The sequence below is a fragment of the Mustela lutreola genome, chromosome 6, assembly GCF_030435805.1.
Source record: "Mustela lutreola isolate mMusLut2 chromosome 6, mMusLut2.pri, whole genome shotgun sequence".
NCBI classification, from domain to species: Eukaryota; Metazoa; Chordata; class Mammalia; order Carnivora; family Mustelidae; genus Mustela; species Mustela lutreola.
Window position 1 is genome coordinate 123,235,769 of NC_081295.1, and position 22,797 is coordinate 123,258,565.

At 51.7% G+C, this 22,797-nt stretch overlaps 2 protein-coding genes and 1 non-coding gene across 4 annotated transcripts; all 3 read right to left on the bottom strand.

Annotated features, from left to right (window-relative positions):
• Window positions 1-521: 521 nt before the first annotated feature.
• On the bottom strand, window positions 522-15,512 carry PRRC2A (proline rich coiled-coil 2A). The gene is made up of 31 exons (XM_059178943.1): window positions 15,308-15,512; window positions 13,284-13,458; window positions 12,603-12,780; window positions 12,149-12,248; window positions 11,979-12,051; window positions 11,484-11,627; window positions 11,176-11,327; window positions 10,914-10,993; window positions 10,625-10,767; window positions 10,215-10,305; window positions 9,906-10,122; window positions 9,004-9,484; window positions 8,439-8,629; window positions 7,895-8,192; window positions 7,285-7,495; window positions 5,225-7,081; window positions 4,605-4,879; window positions 4,284-4,414; window positions 3,939-4,068; window positions 3,741-3,826; window positions 3,358-3,591; window positions 3,091-3,231; window positions 2,898-2,969; window positions 2,625-2,789; window positions 2,348-2,430; window positions 1,925-2,135; window positions 1,739-1,834; window positions 1,386-1,598; window positions 1,177-1,271; window positions 979-1,069; window positions 522-856 (listed from the first exon to the last, which is right to left on the bottom strand). Exons 2-31 carry the CDS (start codon window positions 13,393-13,395, stop codon window positions 716-718), a joined length of 6,492 nt encoding a protein of 2,163 aa, XP_059034926.1. The 5' UTR covers window positions 13,396-13,458; window positions 15,308-15,512; the 3' UTR covers window positions 522-715.
• LOC131834994 (small nucleolar RNA SNORA38) lies at window positions 12,969-13,100 on the bottom strand. Its single transcript, XR_009355075.1, has one exon. It is a non-coding gene; the product is annotated as a small nucleolar RNA SNORA38 (small nucleolar RNA).
• Window positions 15,513-20,951: 5,439 nt separating the features above from the next.
• Window positions 20,952-22,767, bottom strand: AIF1 (allograft inflammatory factor 1). 2 transcript variants are annotated; one of them, XM_059178960.1, is made up of 6 exons: window positions 22,610-22,767; window positions 22,371-22,432; window positions 22,216-22,282; window positions 21,813-21,854; window positions 21,462-21,624; window positions 20,952-21,158 (listed from the first exon to the last, which is right to left on the bottom strand). In XM_059178960.1, exons 1-6 carry the CDS (start codon window positions 22,632-22,634, stop codon window positions 21,074-21,076), a joined length of 444 nt encoding a protein of 147 aa, XP_059034943.1. In that variant the 5' UTR covers window positions 22,635-22,767; the 3' UTR covers window positions 20,952-21,073. The 2 variants fall into 2 exon arrangements, with proteins under 2 accessions (XP_059034943.1, XP_059034944.1); XM_059178961.1 differs by lacking the exon at window positions 22,216-22,282 and having other exon boundaries at window positions 22,610-22,741.
• Between the last annotated feature and the right edge of the window lie 30 nt (window positions 22,768-22,797).

Here is a 22,797-nt window from a genome sequence, read left to right on the forward strand (position 1 = left end):
TGCTTGAACTTGGGAGTCCACAAGACAGCTTCAAAGGCATGTCCTCTCAAGTCTGTAGCAGGGACCAAAATGACACAAGGCTGCAAATTCCTTGCTACTCAGATGCAGCTACAGACCCCTCCCTGTTTGGTAACTTAGTGCTGGACCAACAGAATGTGGCTGAAGACGTGCTAAGGCCAGGCCATATACTTCACAGCTTCCACCAGGACCTCTTGGGACACTTAACTCAGGGACATAAGAAGCCTCATGATTCTGCTGTCTTGCAGGACAAGCCAGAAACACTGGCTGACAATCCAGTGGGGTTGTAGTACCAGAAGCCCTTGACACATGGGAGCCAACAGACCTCACACACTGGCCCAGAAATGGATTTGCTCTTAACTCTAAATATGTAATTGAGTGGTCAAATTTTGAGGTAACTTATTACAACAGATCACCGGGGTTAAATTTCCTAAAACCACTCCACAGATCCCTAGGCACTGTACTGCTACGTGAGACTGCAAACAACCAACCCATCCCCAAAATCATTTCAGAAAAATTTTTTAATCCTTTTATTATTCTTTTTTAACAAACGGCCCCAGGGATAGGGGACCAGGGGAGGGGGGTGGAGGGGAAGTGAGGCCCCAGCCCCACAACCCCTCCCCACCCACCCCTTTCCCCCTTATATATTTATAATCTATATACAAGCCCCGGGGGGTAGGGGGCAAGGGGAACTTCCTCAGCGGGGTGGGGGCAACCCAGGCTCCTTGTCTCCTCGGGACCCAGGCTCCTCTGCCCGCCGGGAAGGCCCCTCTCGAGAAGGTGGCCCCGCCCGCTCCCAGGGCTTCGGCATCCAGCGCAGGGCATCTGGTGGGGAGGCCTAGGGAACAGTACACAAGCAAGGGTAAGTCATACCGGGAAGCAAAGGATGGAAAGACAGGAACTTAAGAAGTAGGTAACTCTTGAATTTTGACTTGGGGGCACAGGGATCTCTCCCTTCACCTGCTGGTAGAGGTCGATGCGCTGGGTGCGGAAGACTCCGCTGTAGGTAGAAGGCGGGGCCTTGATACGGGAATTCAGGCCAGAGAAAGACCTACAGGAAGAAGGGTGTTTAAGGCAAACATGACACCTGCTCCCTGCTCCCCTAAGAAAGCAAGCCCTTAAGGATGGGCAATCTGCATCCCCACTCCCTCTTCTTGCCTTCCAGCTGGGGGAGTACGAGACGACCCAGGTCCCCCAAGGTTGCTGCTCAGTTTCCGATAATCCTGGAACGGCTTTATTTCCACTGGGTGCAGCTGAAGGAAAAAAATTCATGAGCCTCCTGCCTCTCAACCCAGTTCCTCTTCAGATTCTGAACCCCTACCCCTAGCTCTTATGAGATCCCTAGCCCCTCGCTTCCTGTACCTTACCTCTGCTCGCCCCAAGCTAGGGGGGAAAGGTCTGGCAGGTGAAGGCAGCACCCGAGTAGCAGGAGCAGGTGGGGGCCGCACAGCCAGGCTGGGGGGCTGCAGAGCAGGGCCCACAGGTAACAGAGAAAGGGGTGGTGGGGCAGGAGGTGGCGCTGGTGGCAGGGAGCCAAAGTTCACCACAGGCAACTGTGAGTCCACCATGGGTAGAAGCATCTACAGTAAGAAATATGGGCCAGGGGTGGGAGGGGGGATGGAAGGGAAAAATGTCAGAAAAGGAGAAATATAGTCAAATAAATAAGCCAGAGGCTGGTCACAGAAATAGAATGAAGGGCAAAAAGCACGACAAAAGGTACCTGCTGGGCAGGGGCCCCCGAGGGGAGGAAGCCACTTTGGCCACCAGGTTGCAGAGGAGAATAAAAATCTGAGGGGGATGGCAGATCCTGGCGCACCTGTTAGGGACCACAGGGATCGGTGTCAACTCTCCCAAAAGCATTCTCTCCCTTTCAACTCCTGAAGCCCATCACCTGCCCACCTCTTACCTGAAGCAAGGGTGGATCGGGCAACGGGCTGGGGCAGAAAGCTGGAGAGTAAAGGAAGGAAGGTGGAGGATACAGGATTCCTCCAGCTGGCAACTTCCCCAGCTCTGTTGCTTGCAGTGCGGAGAAGTCCAAAAACTGGCCCTTCACAGCTACCCCAGAAAGCAGTGCTGAGGGGGGCGCTGGGCCCGGGGGGAGGTACAGGGGCTGTGATCTGGAGAGGGAAGACAAACAAACGAATTAATTAACTAATAAATTAAAAAATTCCAGGTGCAGGGGAGGAGTCAGGAAACCAGAATCATTTTATTTATTTGTTCTAATCTAAGTCTACCAGCTTTTGGTATCTCTGAAACAGGTCTTCCCTTTCCCTCCCATGGAAACACTGTTCTCTCCTCCCTTCTGAGATCCAAAGGCATCTAGTCTTACCTGTAAGGGTGAAGGGAGGGTGTCCCAGGGCGGAAGCCTCCGTTGTTGGGATGTAACTGAGAATCTATGGCTCCCCCTGAGACCTGCGGGAGGGCAAGGCTGGAATAGCTCCAGTTTTTCTGGTCAAGAAAAGATTGCCCGCCCCACCTACTACGGTAAAAGCAAGGAGAAAAACGAAATCACAAATAATGATGGTTTATAACTACACAAATTGAAAAGGCTGGGCTGTGAGGGACAGCAGGCAGAAGGGGGTCATGGGACAGGAAACAGGACCTACTTGTGAACTGGGAGGCCCAGGGCTGCTGTAGAAGACCTCAGGGTACAAGCGCTGGCCTGAGGAGCTGGGCTCTGGGCCACAGTGCCCAGAACTCACGTTCTTCGATTGTGGCTCAGCTGAGGCAGAACTGGGGAGCAGCTCCCAGTCTCGGGATATGGGAATGGCCTGTAAAGAAACCTGATTAGGAACAGTATCAGCTTCCCAGACATCCAGGTCATACCCAGCTATTTTCTCCAGAAACTGAAGGTCTTTCCACCAAATCCTCCTACTCACCTCACTGACTGAGGCGGTTAGTTCTTTCTCTGCTTTTAAACTGTCTCCAACCACTAGACGCAGGTCCGAGTCCTATGGCAGTGACAAGGGGAGACCGTCCCGTGACTCAAGTTGTGTACTGTCCACATCCCACCTCCAGTCCTTCCCTTCTCTCCACCCATCCCGAGATACTCTGATCCTGCCCATGCTATACCTTGTCACTGGTGCCAAACTGGACTGGGGGGCCAGGTCGCTGGGATGGCCGGAGGGAGCCAGGCTCTGGGCCTCGGTCTGTCCGCTGCAATCGTTCAGTGCCAATGGGGCCAGGGGGCAGAGGCTGCTCCCGGGGCAGCTCCTGGGTTGGGGAAGTAAAAGGAAGCCCAAATGAAGGAATGGCCACAACACACAAGCACAGGGAAAGAGACAAGTGTATGGCCAAGGTCAAAGTCTCAGAAACATTCCTCTTTTCTTGATCTTTTACCTTTCTGTCACCATCATGGGGAGCAGGTGGCCGTCTCCTAGGAGGTTCAGAGGATTCAGAGCCAGGGGTACCCTCACCAGGAACAGCATTCAGGGGTGAGGGACCTCCAGGCCGCTTGGGAGGCCCCTCTGCTGTCCCCTTGAGTCCTCCATCAGGGGAACTTCGCTGGCTGCAGGGACCTGATGACACCTGAGAGTCCCCACTCAGGTCCACCCCACTGTCAGACTGACTCATCTGAAAGGAGTAGAGAAACAGTTAAGTCACAGCAGGAAACACCCCAATACCTCACTGATGTTTACAAACACACAAACTGAAACACAGAACTACAGGGTTAGCCCCAGACAACACAGAACAGATGGGGAAGAATCCCAGCCCAGACGAACCTCAGTTCCAGCCACATCCTCAAAAGGGCTCAGGGGTTCCATCCAGGGCTCCATGGAGCCAGGCCGGTAACTCTTCCGGCTAGCGGCTGGGAAAATCACCAGGGGGAAAACCGCCAGAGGTGAGACACTGTCCTGAGACCGCCCTGCCCTCTCAGCCCTCTGACATAGCCTTTCCCACCCCTCCTCAGGCTTACTCACCAGTATGTAAATGGTTCCAGATGTGAGGGGTCAGGGCCTCTGTACCTGCGTCTCTGCACTCTCCCTGAGGGCCTGGGCTCTCAGGCTTTGGGCCTAAGAATCCAGAGCTATGAGAAGGCGGCAAAGATTCCTAAAAGTGAGAAAGGCCAGAGACAAAACATTAATAAACTGGGAACAGGGAACTGGAAGAGGCTGGACGAGTATGGGGCAAAAAAGATGACAACCAGTGATTAATACTGAGAATTTGGAATAAGGACATAATGAGAATAGGGAAATGAAAAAAGGTAACAAGAGCCTTCAGGAGTAAGAGCAATTAAGCACAACGTCAAGCTCCAAATCTCTCACCTCCTGCAGCAGCTCTGGTTTTCTGGAAGGCCGCTCCCGCCGTTTTGTGGGGAAGCAATTAACCCCAGCAGAGTCCCGGGGAGTCCCATTCACCCCTCTCACCATCAGCCCTGGCTCCTCGAAGTGGGGGTCTAGGGAAAAGGGAAAATCCATCAGCATCTGCTCTACCCCTGACCTTTGCTTTTCCCATCAGCCACCTCCCAATCCTTCTGCCCTGGCTCAGTGCAGACACCCAGGATCAGAGCCCCCAGGCCAGACTTCCTGCCTGCCTCCTGACCTCTGGGGATGGAGATGTTCCCACCCACAGCCACTCCAGCTTACCTGAACTGACACTGTTGGTGGTGGTGGCTCTCTGAGGGTCGTATCGGGTTGGGGGCCGAGGGGAGGGGCCTTGAGGGGTTTGGGGAGGCCCAGGCTTGGGCCTTGGGTGCCCCCCTGGTGCAGCTGCACTCCCTTGGCGGCTGCTGAGTTGGGCCAGAGCCTGTTGGATGCCAGCAGGGTTGCTGTGGATAACTTGGTCCAGGCGGAAGACAGCAGAACCGCTGGGTGGAGGGGGAGGTAAAGGAAGCCCTGGGGGCCGCTCCTCAGGAGGTCGGCTGAAGAAAACAGAGCATCAGCTCCAATATTCCCAGAATTATTAACATTTTCCCTACCAGTCCAAACTTCCAACCTCTCCCTCTTCCCCATTAAAATTTAGGTGTCTCTGAGGACGTCTAACGAATTTCTATATGCATGCAAAATTAAGAAACAAATACATGCATGCTCAACTTGATCAGCAATCACCTTCCAGTTACGTTCCCTAGACAGGACTGTTCAAGGCCTAGCAGCCCATGCTCTTAGACCTCAAACTCCGTGGCACCCAACTTCCCTTTCCTTCAGGTCTTCTTCCCTCCCCAACGGTTTAACCTTAGAAATAAACTCCAAAGCCCGTCCCTACCCACCTCCGGTTCTTGGGAGAGGGCCAGCTCCTCTTGTCCCCTCGCCCTGGGCCGGTCCTCCCTCCAGGTCCCCCACCACCTCCGCCACTGCTGCTGCCACCACTGCCAGCCTTGCTGCCTGGGCCCGGGCGCCGATTCTGCCTTTCCATGCCGGGCCGCTGACTCGAGAAGCTCCGCTTGCTCAAATCCTTGGCTCTCTGGCTCAGATCTCCACGGGACATGGCTGAGAGGCCTGGTCCAGTTCCACCTCCACCACCCCCAGGAGTTCCCACAGCTTTGGGGGCCAGCAGTGCAGGTGGGGGAGCCTCCTTGTCCCCCCGGCGCTCACTGGCAAAGTCGCTACTCTCTGATGCAGTTTCCCATTCCTCGTTGGCTTGATCGGAGTTCTGGTTTGACAGATCAGGAGACTTGGCAGCTGCCCGGCGCGGGGGTGGGGGCACGGATACTGTCGTGAGTGTCTCCTCTGCTCCAGAGGTGGGGGCTGGCAGGGCTAGGGAAGAGGGCTTGCCCTCAGCCCCTCTGGCAGCGTTCTCCCGTTCCTGTTTCAACCTCCGGAACCGAGGCGGTTTGTCCTGCTGCTGAGCCCTCCCATGCCGCCTCCGTCGGGGCCGCTCACCATCTTCCACACCCATGCCCATGTTGCTGCCTCCACTGCTGCCTCCCCGGGCCACGGGGGACAGAGGCCCTGGGATCAGCTTCTCTTTCAAAGGCTCCTTACTTGGTGGCAATGCAGCTGTTGGAGGCTTCTTGGGAGCCAGGGACTTGGTGGGAGGGCTCCAGCCTGGACAAATGGGTGGAGGGGGCCTCCCGCCCCCTCGCCCCCGGCGGGATGGCACCCCTCTGGGAGTGAAGACACGCCCCCCTCGGGCAGTGGAAAAGCGGGCTGGGGCAGGTGAAGGAGGGGCTCCGGATGGTGGAGGAGCAAGAGGGACTTGGGTGAGCACTCCCTCCTTGGGCGGGGGAGCCTCCTTGTCTGAGGGAGCCAGATCGCTCTCGTGGGTCTCACTGCCCGTTTCTGAGCCCCGCTGCCGACGCCGCTTGGGGATTTCTTCGTACTCTGAACCCTCGCTTCTTGTTTCACTGGCAGTGCGGCCTCGGGGAGCAGGGGGATGGTTTGGTCCCCCTGCTCCACCTCCACGCCCATCGTCTCCCCGGAACTCTCGGTAACTACGGAACTCTCGGCTGCGGGCTCCCCGTCCCCGGCCCCCATAGGTCCCCCGAAAACCCCTCCCTCTGGCAAAATATTCGCCTCGGCCCCGGCCCCGGCAAGAGGCAGGACCCACTCTTTCATAGGAGTAATCCCTTCGAAGCCTTGGGGCAGGGGAAAGATTCCCACTGGGCGGGGTCTCCTTGGGGACCCCTATCTTCCCCTTTGCAGCCTTGAGGAGGTCTGGCTTTGGAACCTTGGGGCTTTCATCGCCTTGCTCCAGTGGCTTGGAAGGCAGCTCTTCAGCTTTTGTAGGTGGTAGGGGTTTCTTTATAGGCCCAGCCCGGCGGGGAGGGGCCCCTGGTTCCTCTGGAGGGATCCCACGACGACTGCTGCCTGGGCGAGGGCCCCAGCGGGTCTCAGTGCGGCTCTCTCTGCGAGGTGGAGGGGGGCCTTGGCGGGTAGGCTTTCGGCCGGCATCTGGCCCCGTCAGCTGTGGAGCCTCCTCCTTGGGGGTTTCCTTCTTGGGTGGCAGAGCTTGTACCTTAGTGGCTTCATCATTGCCTGGGGGCCAGGGGAGTGGACGGGGCCCTGGGGGAGCTGGTTCATCCAGAGGGAAGCGAGGGATTGGGGGCCCAGTGGCTCCATTCTCAGGAAAGCCTGGGTAACTGGCCAAATAGGGTGGTGGGGGAGGTACTGGAGGAGTCTCACTCCTAAAAACGGACACAGAAAGTAGAAATTAAGTAACTTAGAATGAGGAAAAGCAAAACCTGGTGGAGAAAAAGAACATTCTATTACCCCACTGACACTCCTCTCACATTTATTCCTGTCACCTCACCACTAATCCAAAGAACCTTTTCTCCTAACCCAAGTCCTTTCACTGGCAAATGCACCCACTTCCACTACACAGACTCACCGCATCCCCTTGTCATCCTCATCGGCAGCCTGGCGCAGTGGGGAGGTAAGCGGGCGGGGATCATTGGGTGTGGTGGTGAAGACATCTCCTACCCAGGCCAACTTTGGATCCACTGGTGGAGTGCCCCGCTCCCGCAAGAGGGGAGGTGCATGGCGCTCAAACGGTTCTGAGCATGAACCCCCACTGTCTGAGCGCTCCCGGGGAACTAAGCCTAAGAAAACAAGAGGGATGAGAAAGCTAACCCTCTTCTATGTGACAGGACATCCAGCTCAAGCAACATCTCCCCAATCTACTTCTGTCAGTCACGCTGACATCAACTCCTCCATCTCTTATTACAGGCAGGCTTGACCCTGACACTCTCTTGAAGGAGTTATCTTTTTCACTCAGCTTCCCTATGAATGAATTGATGAATTCCCCCCAAATAAATCCAGGCCAATGGAAACCCATTGTTTCTCCCCCAAAGCCATTCCTGAAACAAAGAGCATTCTGAGCAACACTAAAACACATACCCACCGTTCTTCACCCATGACCCTTCATCCGCACAGCAAAATGCGGACATCTGCTTCCCAGGACTGCAGTGCCCTCTACCCACTCCCTCAAGGGCTCTTACCAGAGGGATGCACACCAGGAGGATAGAAGTCCAGAGGGGGCCGGCCCTGGAGGAGCCGGGGGTCCACGTAAGGAGGTATCATCATCCAGCGGGGATCAAAGTTCATCGGGGGCATGGGTGGGGGACGGCCCAGAGCACCTGGGTATAGGGCCTTGGGGGGCGGTGGCGGAGCCTGTGGAGCTGGCACAGCCCCCATGGTCACAGGCTGTGGTGGTGATGGTGGGACTGGAGCAGGTGGGGCGGAACCCTGTTGATGCTGCTGCCACTGCTGCTGTTGCTGCTGCTTCAAAAGCTGCTCCTGGTGAAGGACAGCAGAGGGGACGAGAGAGGCATCAAAGCCCCTGCCTCACCCCCAACAGGAAAGGAAATAAGCCCATAAACAAAGTTAATACACAGACATGACAGATACTAGGACTAGATGGACACCAGGGTGATGTACCAGAGACGGCAGTGGTAAGACCTGGAAGGCACCTTCTGAACTGGGTACAAGAGAAAGCCAGGAAAAGGAAACCACTCTTATGAGAAAAAAAAAGAAGGCTCTCACCTGCTGCTGCCGCTGGAAACGAGGTGGCAACGACTTCTGGTATTTGGGGTAGCCCAAGCCCTGGCTGGGGGGCTGCCGGGTGGGACCAACCCCATCACCCTTGGATTCCACCTTTGGGGCTGGGGTCGTGGCAGGAGAGGGAACTTCTTCTGGTTGTTCAGAACCCTCTTTTGAGGGCAGTTGGGGTTCCACTGCATTGACAAAAAGATAATCATCAGGGTGATCTAGTCCCCCGAGACCTGTGACCAACAGCCCACTAACTCCGCTCTTACCTCCAACAAACACCCTCTCTAAAGAAGAGCCAACGATGGTGGCATGTACTACCCAGGAAACCACGAAAGAAAGAGGTCACTGCTCACCAGGAACTCAGATAGTAAAACCTCCCCCAACTCAGATATCCATACGAACAAAGGAACCCTTTTTTTCTTCCACCACTGATCGTCTGATAAACCGAAACCATGCCTTCTGCTTCATTTCCTCCCAACCTTACCACCTGTGCCCTCAGCCCCAACGGAGGAAAAAAAAAAAAAGGGACACCTAGAGTACCCTATCCTCATTTCCGTACCTGGGCTGACTTCGAAGCTGCCACTGCTGGTGCTACTGGTACTGCCGCCACCACTCACCAGCGTGGGAGCTGGAGCCACACCTGAAGCGGGGGCCGACTGGGCAGGAGCGGATGGTGTTGGCTCTTCCAATTCTTTTTCTGGTGTTGGGGCTGGGGCTGGGGCTGGTGGAGGAGCTGGAGGTGCAGAGAGTTCTTTAGGGACTGCAGGTGGCGGAGCTGGGGCAGGAGGGGCAGCAGGTGGGACAGCAGGCTCTGCTTTGAGCCGCTTGTCAGGTGCCCCAAACTTCTCATCAAGTCGCTTGAGCTTTTCTGCGCAGGCTGCCCGGCGCTCCTCTTGCATGCGACGCTCTTCCTCCTCTCGTCGGCGCCGGGCCCGCTCCACAGCCAGGGAGATCTCAGATGAAGATTGTTTTCGCCGCTGCCGCCAGGCCTCATCCTCGTCTTCGGGTGCTGAGGGCTTGCAGGGAGGGCCCCCCCGATCCTGTCAATGGGCAGACCCGGCAGGGCCAGAGGTGTCAGTCGTCAGATTTATTATCTTCTCCACAGACTGACCAACTGTCTCTAGCTGTGGGGGCAGGCACCGGCCTTGGGTTGGTGGCCTCCTTGGGTAGGGACAAACTCATCCTAATCTGATTTCCTCTCTTCTTTCAGAGACCCGAACACCCAGGGCTCCTTGTTCTTCCTCACCAGCATCCCATTTCTTTTAACCCAGGTTCCCGTAACACCAAAAGAGGTCTCAGAGATGCTCTGGATGCTTTTCAGAGCTGCTCCACTGCTTTACACTTCCTGGAGCCCCTTCTTGACCCTCCCCCCAGCTTCCTCTATCACTAGTGCTTTAACTTCTCAGCTGACACTCATCTCCCACAACTAACCCTTCTCAACCCCTCATTGTAGACACTCACTGGGTAGTCCCCAGGGGGGCCCCAGTTCCCGGCGGGGCCCCGGTGAGGTGGGGGTGGGGGAGGCTTTGGGGCAGGAGGCCCCGGCTCTGTCTCTGGAGGCCGAGAGGTCTCTGCCCAGGCCGTCTTAGGAGGGGGCGGTTCGCTGCCGAGGGAGTTGCCCTTTTTGCCATCTGCTTCAGGGGGCCGTTCCTCACCAGCAGCTGATTGGGACTCCTTGCTGTGAGCAGACCAACAGTGGAATTAAAATCAGCTGAAAACCAGCTCCTTTAAGAGGATATTACTGTGAGAGAAACTGAGCCCCCAACTCACTGGCCCTCAGCTCCCTCCTCATCAGAATCTCGCCCGTCTTCCTCATCGCTGAACTTGAGCTTTTCAGTGTAGTCGACCTCTTCGTGGGCCCCTATGGGAAGAAGGAAAAAGTGATACCCCAAGTATTCTGCTCTCCAACCTCAGCTAACTTCTGGAACACAGGACAGGGTCGGGTATTATGGAGTATAAATGCGCTCCCAACACCAATCCCTCTCTGCATGAAGCCACACTGAGAGTCCTGGCATTCCCACACCTCTCAGTTCTTTACCAGATCTTGGCTTTCTGCCATCTGTTTCCCCTACCCTTCAGCGTCTCCTTTCTCCCACACAATTTCACCCACACAATCCCCTATTTATTCATCAGATTTTGACTTTTGAGATCAAAAGACTTCATCCTTCATATGCACTGACCTGCCCAACCATCATCATTCTCCTGGTCCAACTGGTCAAACTCTTTGAGGTTATCCTCTTTAAGAATCGAAGGCCGACCTACAGGCTCTACAAGGCGCATCGGCGGCCCTGAACCTCGAGGGCCTGCCACACGGGGGAAACGGCTGCGTGTGAAAAGACAAATGGGAGACAGAATGTCGAAGATGGCATGCTGTAGAACCACATACAAGACTCCGCCTCTGGGCCGGAAGACCATCTCCCTAAGAGGCTTCCCTTGCCCCAACCAGAAACCCACACCTGGATTACTCACCTGGGCCCATCAGGAGTAGGGTATCGGTAAGGCCCCTGGGGTCCATAGGGCGGAGGAAATGGGAGATACGGGGGATACATCTGCAAAATGGCCCAAGAGCAAATGCTTAGAGGAATAAATATGCAACCAGCTCCCTAAACCTATCATCCTTCCCTCTGTCATAGGTCCCGGCTTTCTTTCTGTCCCCTCCAAAGGCTCACTCCTAGTTGGTAACTCTCTAGTTTCAAGTGCAACCACTCCAAAACAAGATAGGCAAACTCACAAAGGGCGGCATCATTCCGCGGTAGGGAGGGAACTGGGGTGGGCCCGAAGGCTGTAGCGCCCCCCGGGGATCATGGCTGTGATGAAGTTTGGAGTCTGGGCCCTCCAGCTCATCAGGGCCACGCCCACCTCCGTCCCTCCAAGTTGTAGAATCTGTATTTTGGAAAAAGCAAAGAAGGAAGATAGCTAAAAATGATGGAGAAAAAGGTGAATACGCCAGAACTTAGCTCTGAGATGGAGTAAGGTACTGTTCTGTACAAAATATAACCAACCACTCACTCACCCAACTCACAAATGTTAACCACTCACTTTGGGGGCGGAGGCTTGGTCCGGGCCCAGACGACTGTTCGGCAGACTCCCTTTCCTTGGCAGCCTTGTCCTGGTCGCCAGCCGCCTGCAGGGTCGGAAATTCCTCTCGAGAGAATCGTGACAGTAGGCTTGATGCCCTTCCACCTGTTGGTTCAGAGTAGCAGACCAAAAAATACCCCAAAACCCCAAAAAACATATTTACTGAAAATGTACCACAAAACTCAAAGGCTCTGATAGTACCAGATCATCAATTTCCTGCTTTAAAACTCACCCCCTACACACTGTGTACCCATTCCCCAATAAACAAGGTCAGTTCTGGGACACCCCCTCGACCTCCCGTAAGACAGAAATGAACTTGCTCATGTGGCCCGTGAAACCTAATATGGGACCCAAAATTTAGCAAGAGAACCAAAGAACACTTTGCTAAAGGTATAATGCAGGGCTCCTACCTACCACAGGGCACAGAACAAGCTCCCCAAGCAGCCCTGCACTCACCATCTCCATGTGCTCCATGGGTGACGCTGGCTTGTGCCCAGGACTTTACCCCGCTTGGAACCGAAGGAGTGTTCTGGGGAAGCAGAGAAATAATAAACGGTGATGTGAGCGCTGGAACTACAAACCATTCTTACCCCCAGCTATTCAATACCACCTAGTTCTTCACACACCTCGGGGGCTGCTGGGGGTCGTTTCTGCTGGTTGGAGGCAGGCGTCTGTGAAGCCGGCAGTGGCTGCGATTCCGGCGGCTGAGCGGTTGAGGCATCGGAACTAAGGAAATGGTAGGATGGAAAGGTTATCCAGGACCTGAGATGCCTCCACTACTTGTCCAACTGATGGAGGACAGGAAGTAAACCCAAGCCCATCTGTTACTATTTACAAGTACTTGCAACAAAATACCATAATTTAGTCACCCCATGTAGGCTGTCATCTCTTTGTTGATCCCTTCCTTCCACCTCACAGAAAGGTAAAAGTGTCATTCCTTAGTCCTCTAACTAAAGAGCCCTGGAATAACCAAGAGGCTTCCCTCGGTCTCTGGATCTTATGTGGCTGGGCTAGACCAACCCACTCCTAAAGTTAAAGTTAAGACAGTCATTACTCTAGGTGCCCCAGACCTCTGTCTACCTCTTGGGGTCGGACTGCTCCTGTTTGCTTGCCCATCCTGTTCCGTCTTTCGGCACTAGTGAGACGTTGGGGTCATTGCCTTTGTTCTCGGCTTTCAGGCTTGGAAGGTTGGCTGGGGGTGGCATACGCCGGGCAATGGCAACTTTCCCAAGACTCTGCAGGCCATGGCGAGGGGCAACTGGAGAAAAGATAGGAGGGTGAAGAACGCCCCACATGGACAATCAGACAGTTTCCTACCCTCGGCCCCATTTGTACCACCTTAATGTCTTATTAACAAACTTTTTTAAAGAAACCATTCCTTCCTTTTGCCCTCAGCAACCTCTAAAATTCCACTGTAAACAATAAGATGCATTACAGTTGATGCTTCTTTGTTGGATGGTTCATCTTGAGCCTGCAGGAAGCAAGCTGGCCCCAGAATTCTCCCAAGTCCACATTTCTTTGCCTCCAGTTCTTACGTGTCCAAAGACAGGGAACTATAGACACGCCTTTGTAGGAGGGTCACCGGTGTTCATCCAAAGCCCAATGTTCCCTATGGGACCCAAGATAAAGCTGGGAAGTATCTATGGTTCCTCTAGTCTTTTAATACTTGGCTATGACCATTTCCCTTCAAAGAGCTTTAGAATGTATGCCCCATTCATGCCCAGCCTCTAGGAATTAGGAACATCTTGGCAGGACCCTCACCAGCGGGTTTCTGGATCTCTAAGGACTTGCCCTTATACGTATCAAACAGGTTGAGCGAGGAATACTTCTTTCCATCCTTCCCCTTGGCAGTCGGCCCCGAGCGATCGGACATTGCGCTGGAAGCTCATTGAGTACGTTGGGTCCTGCAGGCACCTCCCCCAAAACGTGCCGGAGCCTGTGGGCCAAACACCAAGTGTTTCAGTCTCTGCTCCCTTTACTGACTCCAAGAGAAACCTAGATGCTCGTTTGCATTTTCACTAGGGGCCCAGATACTTGGCCCTCTGATGTCTTTTTCTCTAGCCTGTTCATACTTCCCACCTCTTTAAGCAACTCCCACAGAGCCCAAATGCCATGGTCCCTCTTTCCCCCAGACACCTCTTGCCAAGGGAATCTAAATAAAAAATCTAGTATCCTTCTGGTAGTAGATACACACTTCTTTTGTGCCAGTCTATTATACAGGTAGTCACTTCTTCATTATCCTAACAAACTCCCTCCACAAAAAGCATTCCAGAGACATAGGATAAAACACAGCAAGTCCCAGTCCTAGAAACAACCAGAAAGAAGCATACAGCTCCATCCTGCAAGGAACAGAGCTTTAAATCCCTGACTTATTAGACACCAGCTCCCTAACTGTGCCCCAGGTTCCTTTCCCAGCAGCCTCACTCCCATCTGGGGAGGTTTACACGAAGGTATGCCGGGAGTTTAACGATTTTATGAGCTTGTTCAGCCAGACTGGGGGCTGGTGCCAGATAATTCCTCATGGAATTGGGGCTCTACATACCCCCAAGCTACAAAACCCCTAGTATTTGGAATATTCACCTATTTTTTTCCCTAAATTTGCCCTCATCCCAGCTCCTGGAAAAAAAATCTGGTCTCCAGATGAAAACACTGCTGGGCTCTGCTTACCCTATGCAGATGTGAGAAATACAAAACATTATGGAGCCACCTCCAGCACACTCTGTAACCATGGGGCCAAAGCCAGATGAACTTCATTTTCCTCCTCTCAGTAAGAATGTTCATCCGCAGTCATTTCTTTTCCCAATATCCCTTCCTCCCCAAGCAGGCCAAACTCTGCATCGTCAGTGGGCTCCTGAGTGACCAGGCATTCATTTATAGGAAGGAATGGCGTACAGGAAAGAAATGGGAGGTGGTGGGAAATCCAGGCAGACCCGCAATAAAAAGCTGAGTAAAATCGGGATAAAAACCAGGGAAAAGTTTTAGACAGGTAAGATAAAGGAGCGGGGTTTGCCCTATAGGTGTTTAAAGACTCCAATCTTTGAAAAATAAATACATGAAGGAAAAGGGGATAGACAAATAGCGGAGCAACACTAATAAAAAAGGGTCAACATGAAAGGACGTGGAAAATAATACAGTTAACCAGAAATGGTAAAGAAAAGATACAGAGCAAAGTAAGAGGGCAATGTCAAGACACCCAAGGAAAAAAGGAGGGGAGGTGAGACAGAAACGAAACAGGAAAAACAAAAAAGCACAGAAAGACTGAGGAACATAAAAAGCAAAGATGTAGAATAAAAGCAGGGTTCCAGGATGGGAGTGACTCGACGCGAAGAGGGGCGTCAAGAAAGGGGAACCCAAGTACTGGGTGGATGGGAGGGTGGCCCAATATGGAGGAAAGGAGACTCTCCGAGGATCCGCGGGCGCGGCCCACCCCAAAGTGGCGGCGGGGAAGGGGACCCACAGATTGGGGTGAAGAGGCCAAGAGCGCAGCTGAGGGTGGGGAGCTCAGGGCCCAGAAGAGGGGGTCACCCCATGAAGCCAGGAAGGTGGGTGGTTAAGGGCAGGCCATAGACTCTGTGTGAGGGGTTGGAGGTCCGGGTACCAAGCTGGGGTATCAGAGGGGGAGGGGCAGGCAGGCCCCGGCAGCAGGAGGACAAAATGGCGGCGGCTAATGGCAGCTTCTCCTCCCCACCCCCCCGCCGCCGGCCCGCCACCGCCGCCGCCGCCGCCGCCGCTACCACCGCTCCCGCGCCGGAAAAGGGCGTTAGCACTCGGCTTCCCAGACTCACCTGGCCGGGTGCGCGGGGGTCCGGGACCGGGGCCTACGGGGTCCCCGAGGTGGGATGGCGGTGGGGCGGGGGCGGATGGCGGCGGATGGCGCCGGGTTCGGCTCCTCCCGTCTCCCTCGCTCACTCCGCGGCTAGGCTCCGACTAACGGCCCATCCGGGCAACCGCCGCCCCCGGGAGCACCCCCTCCCTCCAGCCTTCCTCAGCGTGTGGCACGCCCACTTATTTGCATAAAGGGCGGGGCACCTTCTACCCTATCCCTCTTTACTTCGAGGGCTGTCCTTATTTGAAAAAAAAAAAGGCAGGGTGTGCAGATCAGGCATATGTTATTTGCATAAAGAGGAGGGACTTTCAGGCGCTCGGATGCCGGTTGGCTAAAGAGACGCGCCCCCGGCGTCGGCCGTTAAGACGCGTAGAGGGGCGGGAATGCAGTGACCGTCCGCCGGGCGGTTACGGCGCAGGATTTCCACGACGAATGCGGGTGGGGGAAGGGGCGGAGCGTGCGTCGTGCGTTCGTGGAAAGATCAGAGCGGAGAAACGTAGGGACGCCGAGAGTGGAACGAAACGATGGAAGACTGGCAGCGCTTTCAGCAAAGGAGATGGAGCCAACGGGGCGGAAGGGATTGGCTGCCGGGGGGCGGGGCTTACGTAACGAGGGAAGAGTCCCGACTCACGCGTCTATTCGCGAGAGGTGAAAGCATCAGAGAGGCGGGGCCTTCTAGTTATTAAATCACGTAATGCAAATGAAGTGGATAGGCAGGCCAATCCTGGGGTGCAGGGGAGGGTGTTGTAGGCCCCATGCAGTGTAGGCATTCTTTTGCTAGTTCTATTTATTTGCATAATACATGTAAATCATTTGAACAAAGGTAGGATAGGAATGATCTTTTCATCAACATATCGGCAACCAGTGACTAAGACATTTAATTTTATAACCTACAATTTTTATAAATATATTTGTATATCTGATATTATTGGCAGTTTGTATTCCCTTCACAATGGGTTTCATTCTACGAAATGTACTAGTTCCCTCCTTTGTCTCTCCTATTACTGTGCTCCAATCAGACCTACTACCCTTCAGCAAATCATTCGAAAACTGTATTTCGAAGGCGTGAGAGATATCCACAATATATTATGAAAGTAGAGGGATAAAATCAGATCCTGCATGGGGAGGTTCAGGAATGCCTCTAGAAAAACGTGGATCTTATTAAGAAATGGGAAGAACTAGTCAGGATTTAGCCAAGTTTGAGGAGAGGTTGCACAGCTCAGGCCCAGTGAACTGATGAGCAGAGGCATGGTTTTGGCGACCCGTGCCTCAGCTGGTGTGACTAAATTAAGTGCCTGTCCATTATGGAAAGTGAGAGCCGGAAAATTCGCAAGAATCTGATAAGAATTTTATCCTGAGGCACATTAAAATAGTTGAGATGCAGTTGCTAAGCATTTGAAATGGTTCTCGTGTCCCCCTGGTCTCCTACCACAGCAAAATTTCTTGGAAGAGTTATCCATCCTCACTGTCACCCATTTCCCTCCTGTCGGTCATTCTTTTTTCTTTCCTTTTTTAAAAAACATTTTATTTATTTATTTGACAGAGACAGTGAGAGAGGGAACACAAGCAAGGGGAATGAGAGAGAGAGAGAAACAGACACCCTGCTGAGCAGGGAGCCTGATGCAGGGCTCAATCCCAGGACTCTGGGATCAGGGCCTGAGCTGAGGGCAGCTGCTTAACAACTGAGCCACCCAGGTGTCCCCTGTCATTCGTTCTTAAACGAACTCCAGTCAAGCCTTCACCCCAATTTTTTAGCCAGTGTGCTAAAAGGACATCAGTCTTATGTCTTGAAATAGCATTTATGTGCTGATGACTCTCAAATTCATATCTTCACTGCAGACCTCTCTGACAAACTCCACACTCGTATACACAGCTATGTACTTGACATCTCCACTTGGTTTTCTTTTTTTTTTTTTTTTTTTTTTAATTTTTTATTTTTTATAAACATATATTTTTTATATACATATATTTTTATCCCCAGGTCTGTGAATCACCAGGTTTACACACTTCACAGCACTCACCAAATCACATACCCTCCCCAATGTCCATAATCCCACCCCCTTCTCCCCAACCCCCTCCCCCCGGCAACCCTCAGTTTGTTTTGTGAGATTAAGAGTCATTTATGGTTTGTCTCCCTCCCAATCCCATCTTGTTTCATTTATTCTTCTACCCACTTAAGCCTCCATGTTGCATCACCACTTCCTCATATCAGGGAGATCATATGATAGTTGTCTTTCTCTGCTTGACTTATTTCGCTAAGCATGATACGCTCTAGTTCCATCCACGTTGTTGCAAATGGCAAGATTTCATTTCTTTTGATGGCTGCATAGTATTCCATTGTGTATATATACCACATCTTCTTGATCCATTCATCTGTTGATGGACATCTAGGTTCTTTCCATAGTTTGGCTATTGTGGACATTGCTGCTATAAACATTCGGGTGCATGTGTCCCTTTGGATCACTACATTTTCCACTTGGTTTTCTAACAGATCATTTCAAATTCAATATGTCCAACACTGAACATTTGATCTTAAAATTTGCTCTCTCCACAGCCTTTATCATATCAGCTGATGGCAACTTAAAAATTATTGTTGAGGCAAAAACCCTGGAATCTTCATGGACTCCCTTCTTTATTTCACTCCCCACTTTTAATCAGATGGGAACTGTTGTCTTGAGAAAATATCCAGAATCCAGCCAATTCACTTACACTGCTTCCACCTCGATCTCTTCTCACCTGGGTTACAGTAACTTGCCTTTAGTCTGCCCCTGCCCCTACTGCCTATTCTCTGCACTGCAGCCAAAGTGGGCCTTTTCTCAGAGGAGACCTCAAAGGACTCCCTTGCTCAAAGTCCTACAAAGCCTCTTAGTCTCTCTTAAAGTCCTTTAGAGTGGCCTACAAGACCCTAAATGATTTGGCCCCCTGATTTTATCACTTTCCCTACTTCTGCCAGGCATGTTTCACCTTGGAGCCCTTTTGCTTCTCTTTGCTCTGCCAAGGTGACCCTTCCCCGCAAAACCCACGACCCTTACTCCTTTACCTCCATGATGTCTTTGTATGGTGTTGGTCGTCTTCTCACCTACCCTGATTACACATTCAAAATTTTAATCTTCCCTGACCATCATGTTACCCCTGAACCCCTTTAACCTGCTCTACTTTTTCTTCTAACATCATATAAATTTTAAATTATTGTTATCGTTTGTTGTGTGTCCTCTTCTCATACTATTTTCCACAACAGAGTATAAACTTTACAATGGCAAGGATCTTTGTTTTGTGACTCTTATAACCCAAGCACCTAGAATAAGGAATGGTACGTTGTTGCCCAATAAATGATTTTTTTAAGATTTTATGTATTTATTTGACAGAGAGAAAGAGACGAAGAGAGAGAGCACAGGAGCAGGAGGAGGGGCAGACCTAGGGAGAAGCAGGCTCCCCAGTGAGCAGAGAGTCCAACTCAGGGCTTGATCCAAGAACCCTGGGATCATGACCCAAGCCAAAGGCAGACACTTAACTGATTGAGCCACGAGGCACTTCCCACGCCTAATAAATGATTTTAAAGTCTTTTTATCAAAGCATATTATATTTATTTATTTTTGATGAATTTTCACAAAATGAGCAGAACATGTAGCCAAAAATAAAACCTTTACTAGCACCATGGAAGCTGCTAGAGGGCCTCTTCCAGTCACTGCCCTCCCCCAAGGCTTAGTACTAACCTTAGAACAACATACATGTATATATATATACATATATATTTAAATATTTTATTTATTTATTTGACAGAGAGACACACAACGAAAGACAATACAAGCAGGGGGAGTGAGAGAAGGAGAAGCAGTCTTCCCTCTGAGCAGGGAGCCTGATGCGAGGCTCGATCCCAGGACCCTTAAATCATGACCTGAGCTAAAGACAGACGCCTAATGACTGAGCCACCCTAGTGCCCCTATAACAACATATGTTAGTTTTGCCCTCTCTTGTACTTTATACAGATGGCATTGTATAGGAAGGGTTCTCCTGTGTCTGTCTTCTTTTGTTCAACATTATGTTGAGGAAGTCCATCCACACTGCTGCATGTAGTTGTGGCTTGTTCATTCTTGTTGCTGTGTAATAATAGTCTGATGTATGACTAGAACCCAATTTATTTATCCTGAATGAATGAATTATTTAGGTTCCAGCTCCTTTGTATCCTCCTTGGCGTCACCAGGGTTGTTGCAAAGATTAAGATAATTAGTACACAGAAAGCATTCAGGGTGGTATAGGGTGGGTGCTCAATAACTATTGATTTTGTTATATTCAGCTATTTTATCCAACTTGCAGTGATATCTTCCTCATCTGAAGTGCCACACAGTTACCGTAGCACATTTTAGGAGGCTAACCTGGCTTTGCCACTGGGAAGAGCCAACACTCCTGTCCTCAGTACAGGAAACAAGCCAGTGTAATAATTAGATTATTATCTGGGATAATAATTAGATTATCCCTCTCCAGAAAGTAAGGAAATCTGAAAAAGTGGCCAGAGACTGGGGAATGCTAGAGTTAACTCATCTGGACCTGTTGGAGGAAAGGTCTAGGAATAGCCTTACTGAAGGCTTGGGAACTCTGACTTTCCTTCCTTCTCTGGGATTGGCTTTTTAATCTTTTCTGCCATCCAAGTATTCTGTATCCCCAGTATCTATCCTCAATATCCTCCAAATAGAAGTCCCCTTTCCCTTCGTTAGGCTCAGTTCGGCAGCTTGTCCCCTAAAAGGACCTCACTGACTCATTTAGTGCTTAAATGATCAGATGTTATAGTTTTGTGAATCCTTTACTCAATTCAATAGCATCATCAGTTCTTTCATCCATCTATCTATCCATCCATCCATCCATTCAAGCTTTAAACATTATAAAGGGCTTCTGATACATCAGGCACTGTGAAATAGATCATCCCCACTTTCAGATGAAAGGCTGAGAAAGGTTTAGTGATTTTGTTAGGTAAACAAAGACTAATGATGGAGAATATTGGTTCAAGATAACCCTTGCTTGGGGCACCTGGCTGGCTCAGTCAATACAGCATGTAACTCTTGATCTAGGGGTTGTGAGTTGGAGCCTCACATTGGGGATAGAGATTACTTAAAAAAAAGCAAAATCTTAGGGACACCTGGGTGGCTCAGTGGGTTAAGCCTCTGCCTTCAGCTCAGGTCTTGACCTCAGGGTCCTGGGATCGGGCCCCGCATTGGGCTCTTTGCTCGGCAGGAAGCCTGCACCCCCCTCTCTGTCTGCCTCTCTGCCTACTTGTGATCTCTTGCTCTGTCAAAAAAAAAAAAAAAAAAAAAAGCAAAAGCAAAATCTTAGGGGAAAAAAGAGAGAATCCTTGTTCTTCCCCATGGTCCTGGGTGATTTTTTTTTTGTCTGTACATGTCCTTTTGTCCCATCTAAATTCCTTGAGAACAAGGCTATCATATATCTGGACTCTCCCTTGAAGTACAAAACCATCTGCTATAGTTGACACATTACAAAATTGTGGATGGATTGTTCATATGGGCAAATCCTTTGTTGCCCTTCCCTCAATGATGCTTCACTTCTTCCCAGACCAAGGGAAAAAAATCCCCCCAAACGGAGACCAAACTGACTTGATCTGGAGAAGGATAGTTTATTTAATTTAGTGTACCTCTGGCCCACAATTCTGTGCCCTTTTCCCATGTTGGGGTCTTTAGAAGTCCCATCAATCTCACCACATCTCCCCTACCACAAATCAGGGCAACTCAGAGATATTTTTCTTGGCTGGGGGACCTGCTGGCTTCTCCTGTTCTCTTGCTTTCTCCTCGTACATCAGGATCCTAGTTGAGATGGGAAGAGACAGAGGGATCAGGGGACTGTCTTCTCAAGAGAATAAATCATAGGCTACTGTGAAAGTCTGGAAGAGGACAGGGGTTATTATGGTCGGAGGAGAAGGAAGAAGAGTAGGGATGGCCATGCTAGGGGCTGCAGGGACCAGAACAATGGATAGGGATAGGAACTTGGAAGGGTCCCTCAAAGAAGGGAAGAAATAGACGCTGAGTAATGTATGGGTGACCCTGGGGATGGGGTAGGGTTGAGGAAAAAACAGGTAAGCATAGGAAAGGTTGGCACTGGACCCTCACATTTTTAAGATGGCAGATCTCTTGCCCAGCATCATCTTGAGGAAGTCAGAGTAGCTGAAAGTCTCCCCAGAGCTGCCAGACACCTCCCTGATTAATTTTTTGAGCTCCATGTGGGTCTTGGGAACCCCAAGCTTCTCCAGCATCCGCTTCAGGGACATGATATCTAGAGGCAGAGGAGAGGGGATGAGAAGAGGGAGCCTCTTTCTCTCTCTCTGTCTTCGCCTTCCCATTCCCATTCTCATCCCTACTACTCTGGTAGCTGGGCCCTCTCCCAAATCACCAGGAATAAGCACAGTAGGAGAGACCTCCCTCTTCCTGGGTCTGCACATGCCCCCATCACCCTTTTCTCACCGATATCTCCGTTTCCATTCAGGTCAAACTCCATGTATTTCTCTGGATGAGGGGAGAAAGCAGATAGGGTAAGCACTGGCTGGAGGGTCCCAGGGACGGGCAGCACAGGGGATTGAGGAAAGGTCCACTGACTAAAGGCTAGGTGGGGAAGATGTGGAAAGAGGAGGTAGGGCAGGCAGAGGAAGTGCGGGTGGGGTTGAGGGGCCCTGTTAAGGTGTAGGGAACAAGAGAGGGTGCTAGAGGGGCAGCCCAAGGAAAGAGACTGCAACAAGGGGGAACAACGGAGGCAGCCTCCCTTTTTCGCACTACGTATGTAGACTCTGCGTCTCTCCGGTCCCTTCTCTGTTCTTGAGGAAATCCCACCCTCCTCACTCCCCCTCTGCCCCTTCAGTTTCCCCCTCACTCTTGAAGATTTCCAGTTTAGAGGGCAGATCCTCATCACTGCTATATTTGGGATCATCCAGGAATTGCTGTGGGAGAAAGCAAGGAGCCAGGATATGTCCCCTGGTTCAGGGGCCCCTTCCCCCCAGGTCCTGCCCCCTTAGATCTTCCTTTTACCTTGTTGAGTTCATCCAGTCTCTCTTCCTGCTGGGCCTTCAGCAGCCCAAAGGCTTTTCCTCCTGAGGGGACACACAGAGGTTAATGTTTCTTCACCCCCCATTCCTCTTCTTTCTTCCACGCAGGCCCAGGGTCATCACAGTTCTGCCCTCCTAAGCCTGTCTCCACCTCCTAGCCCTGCCCAGGTCTGTCCATCTCCTTGCTCTCATTTTAGGCTCTGCCTCTTCTACCTTCCTTACCCTGTAAATCCCTGGTTTGGCTCATAGCTCAGTAGATGCTGATGGAGAGACCAGTAGATAGGTGGACAGAGACGGAGCTGGAGCTCTGTCTACTGGCTCTCCTCTCCCATCAGCCTTCTCTGAGGCCTCCCTCTTGAACTTCCCCTTTCCCCTCATTCCCTCCTCCTCCAGTCCCAGGCCTCACTTCC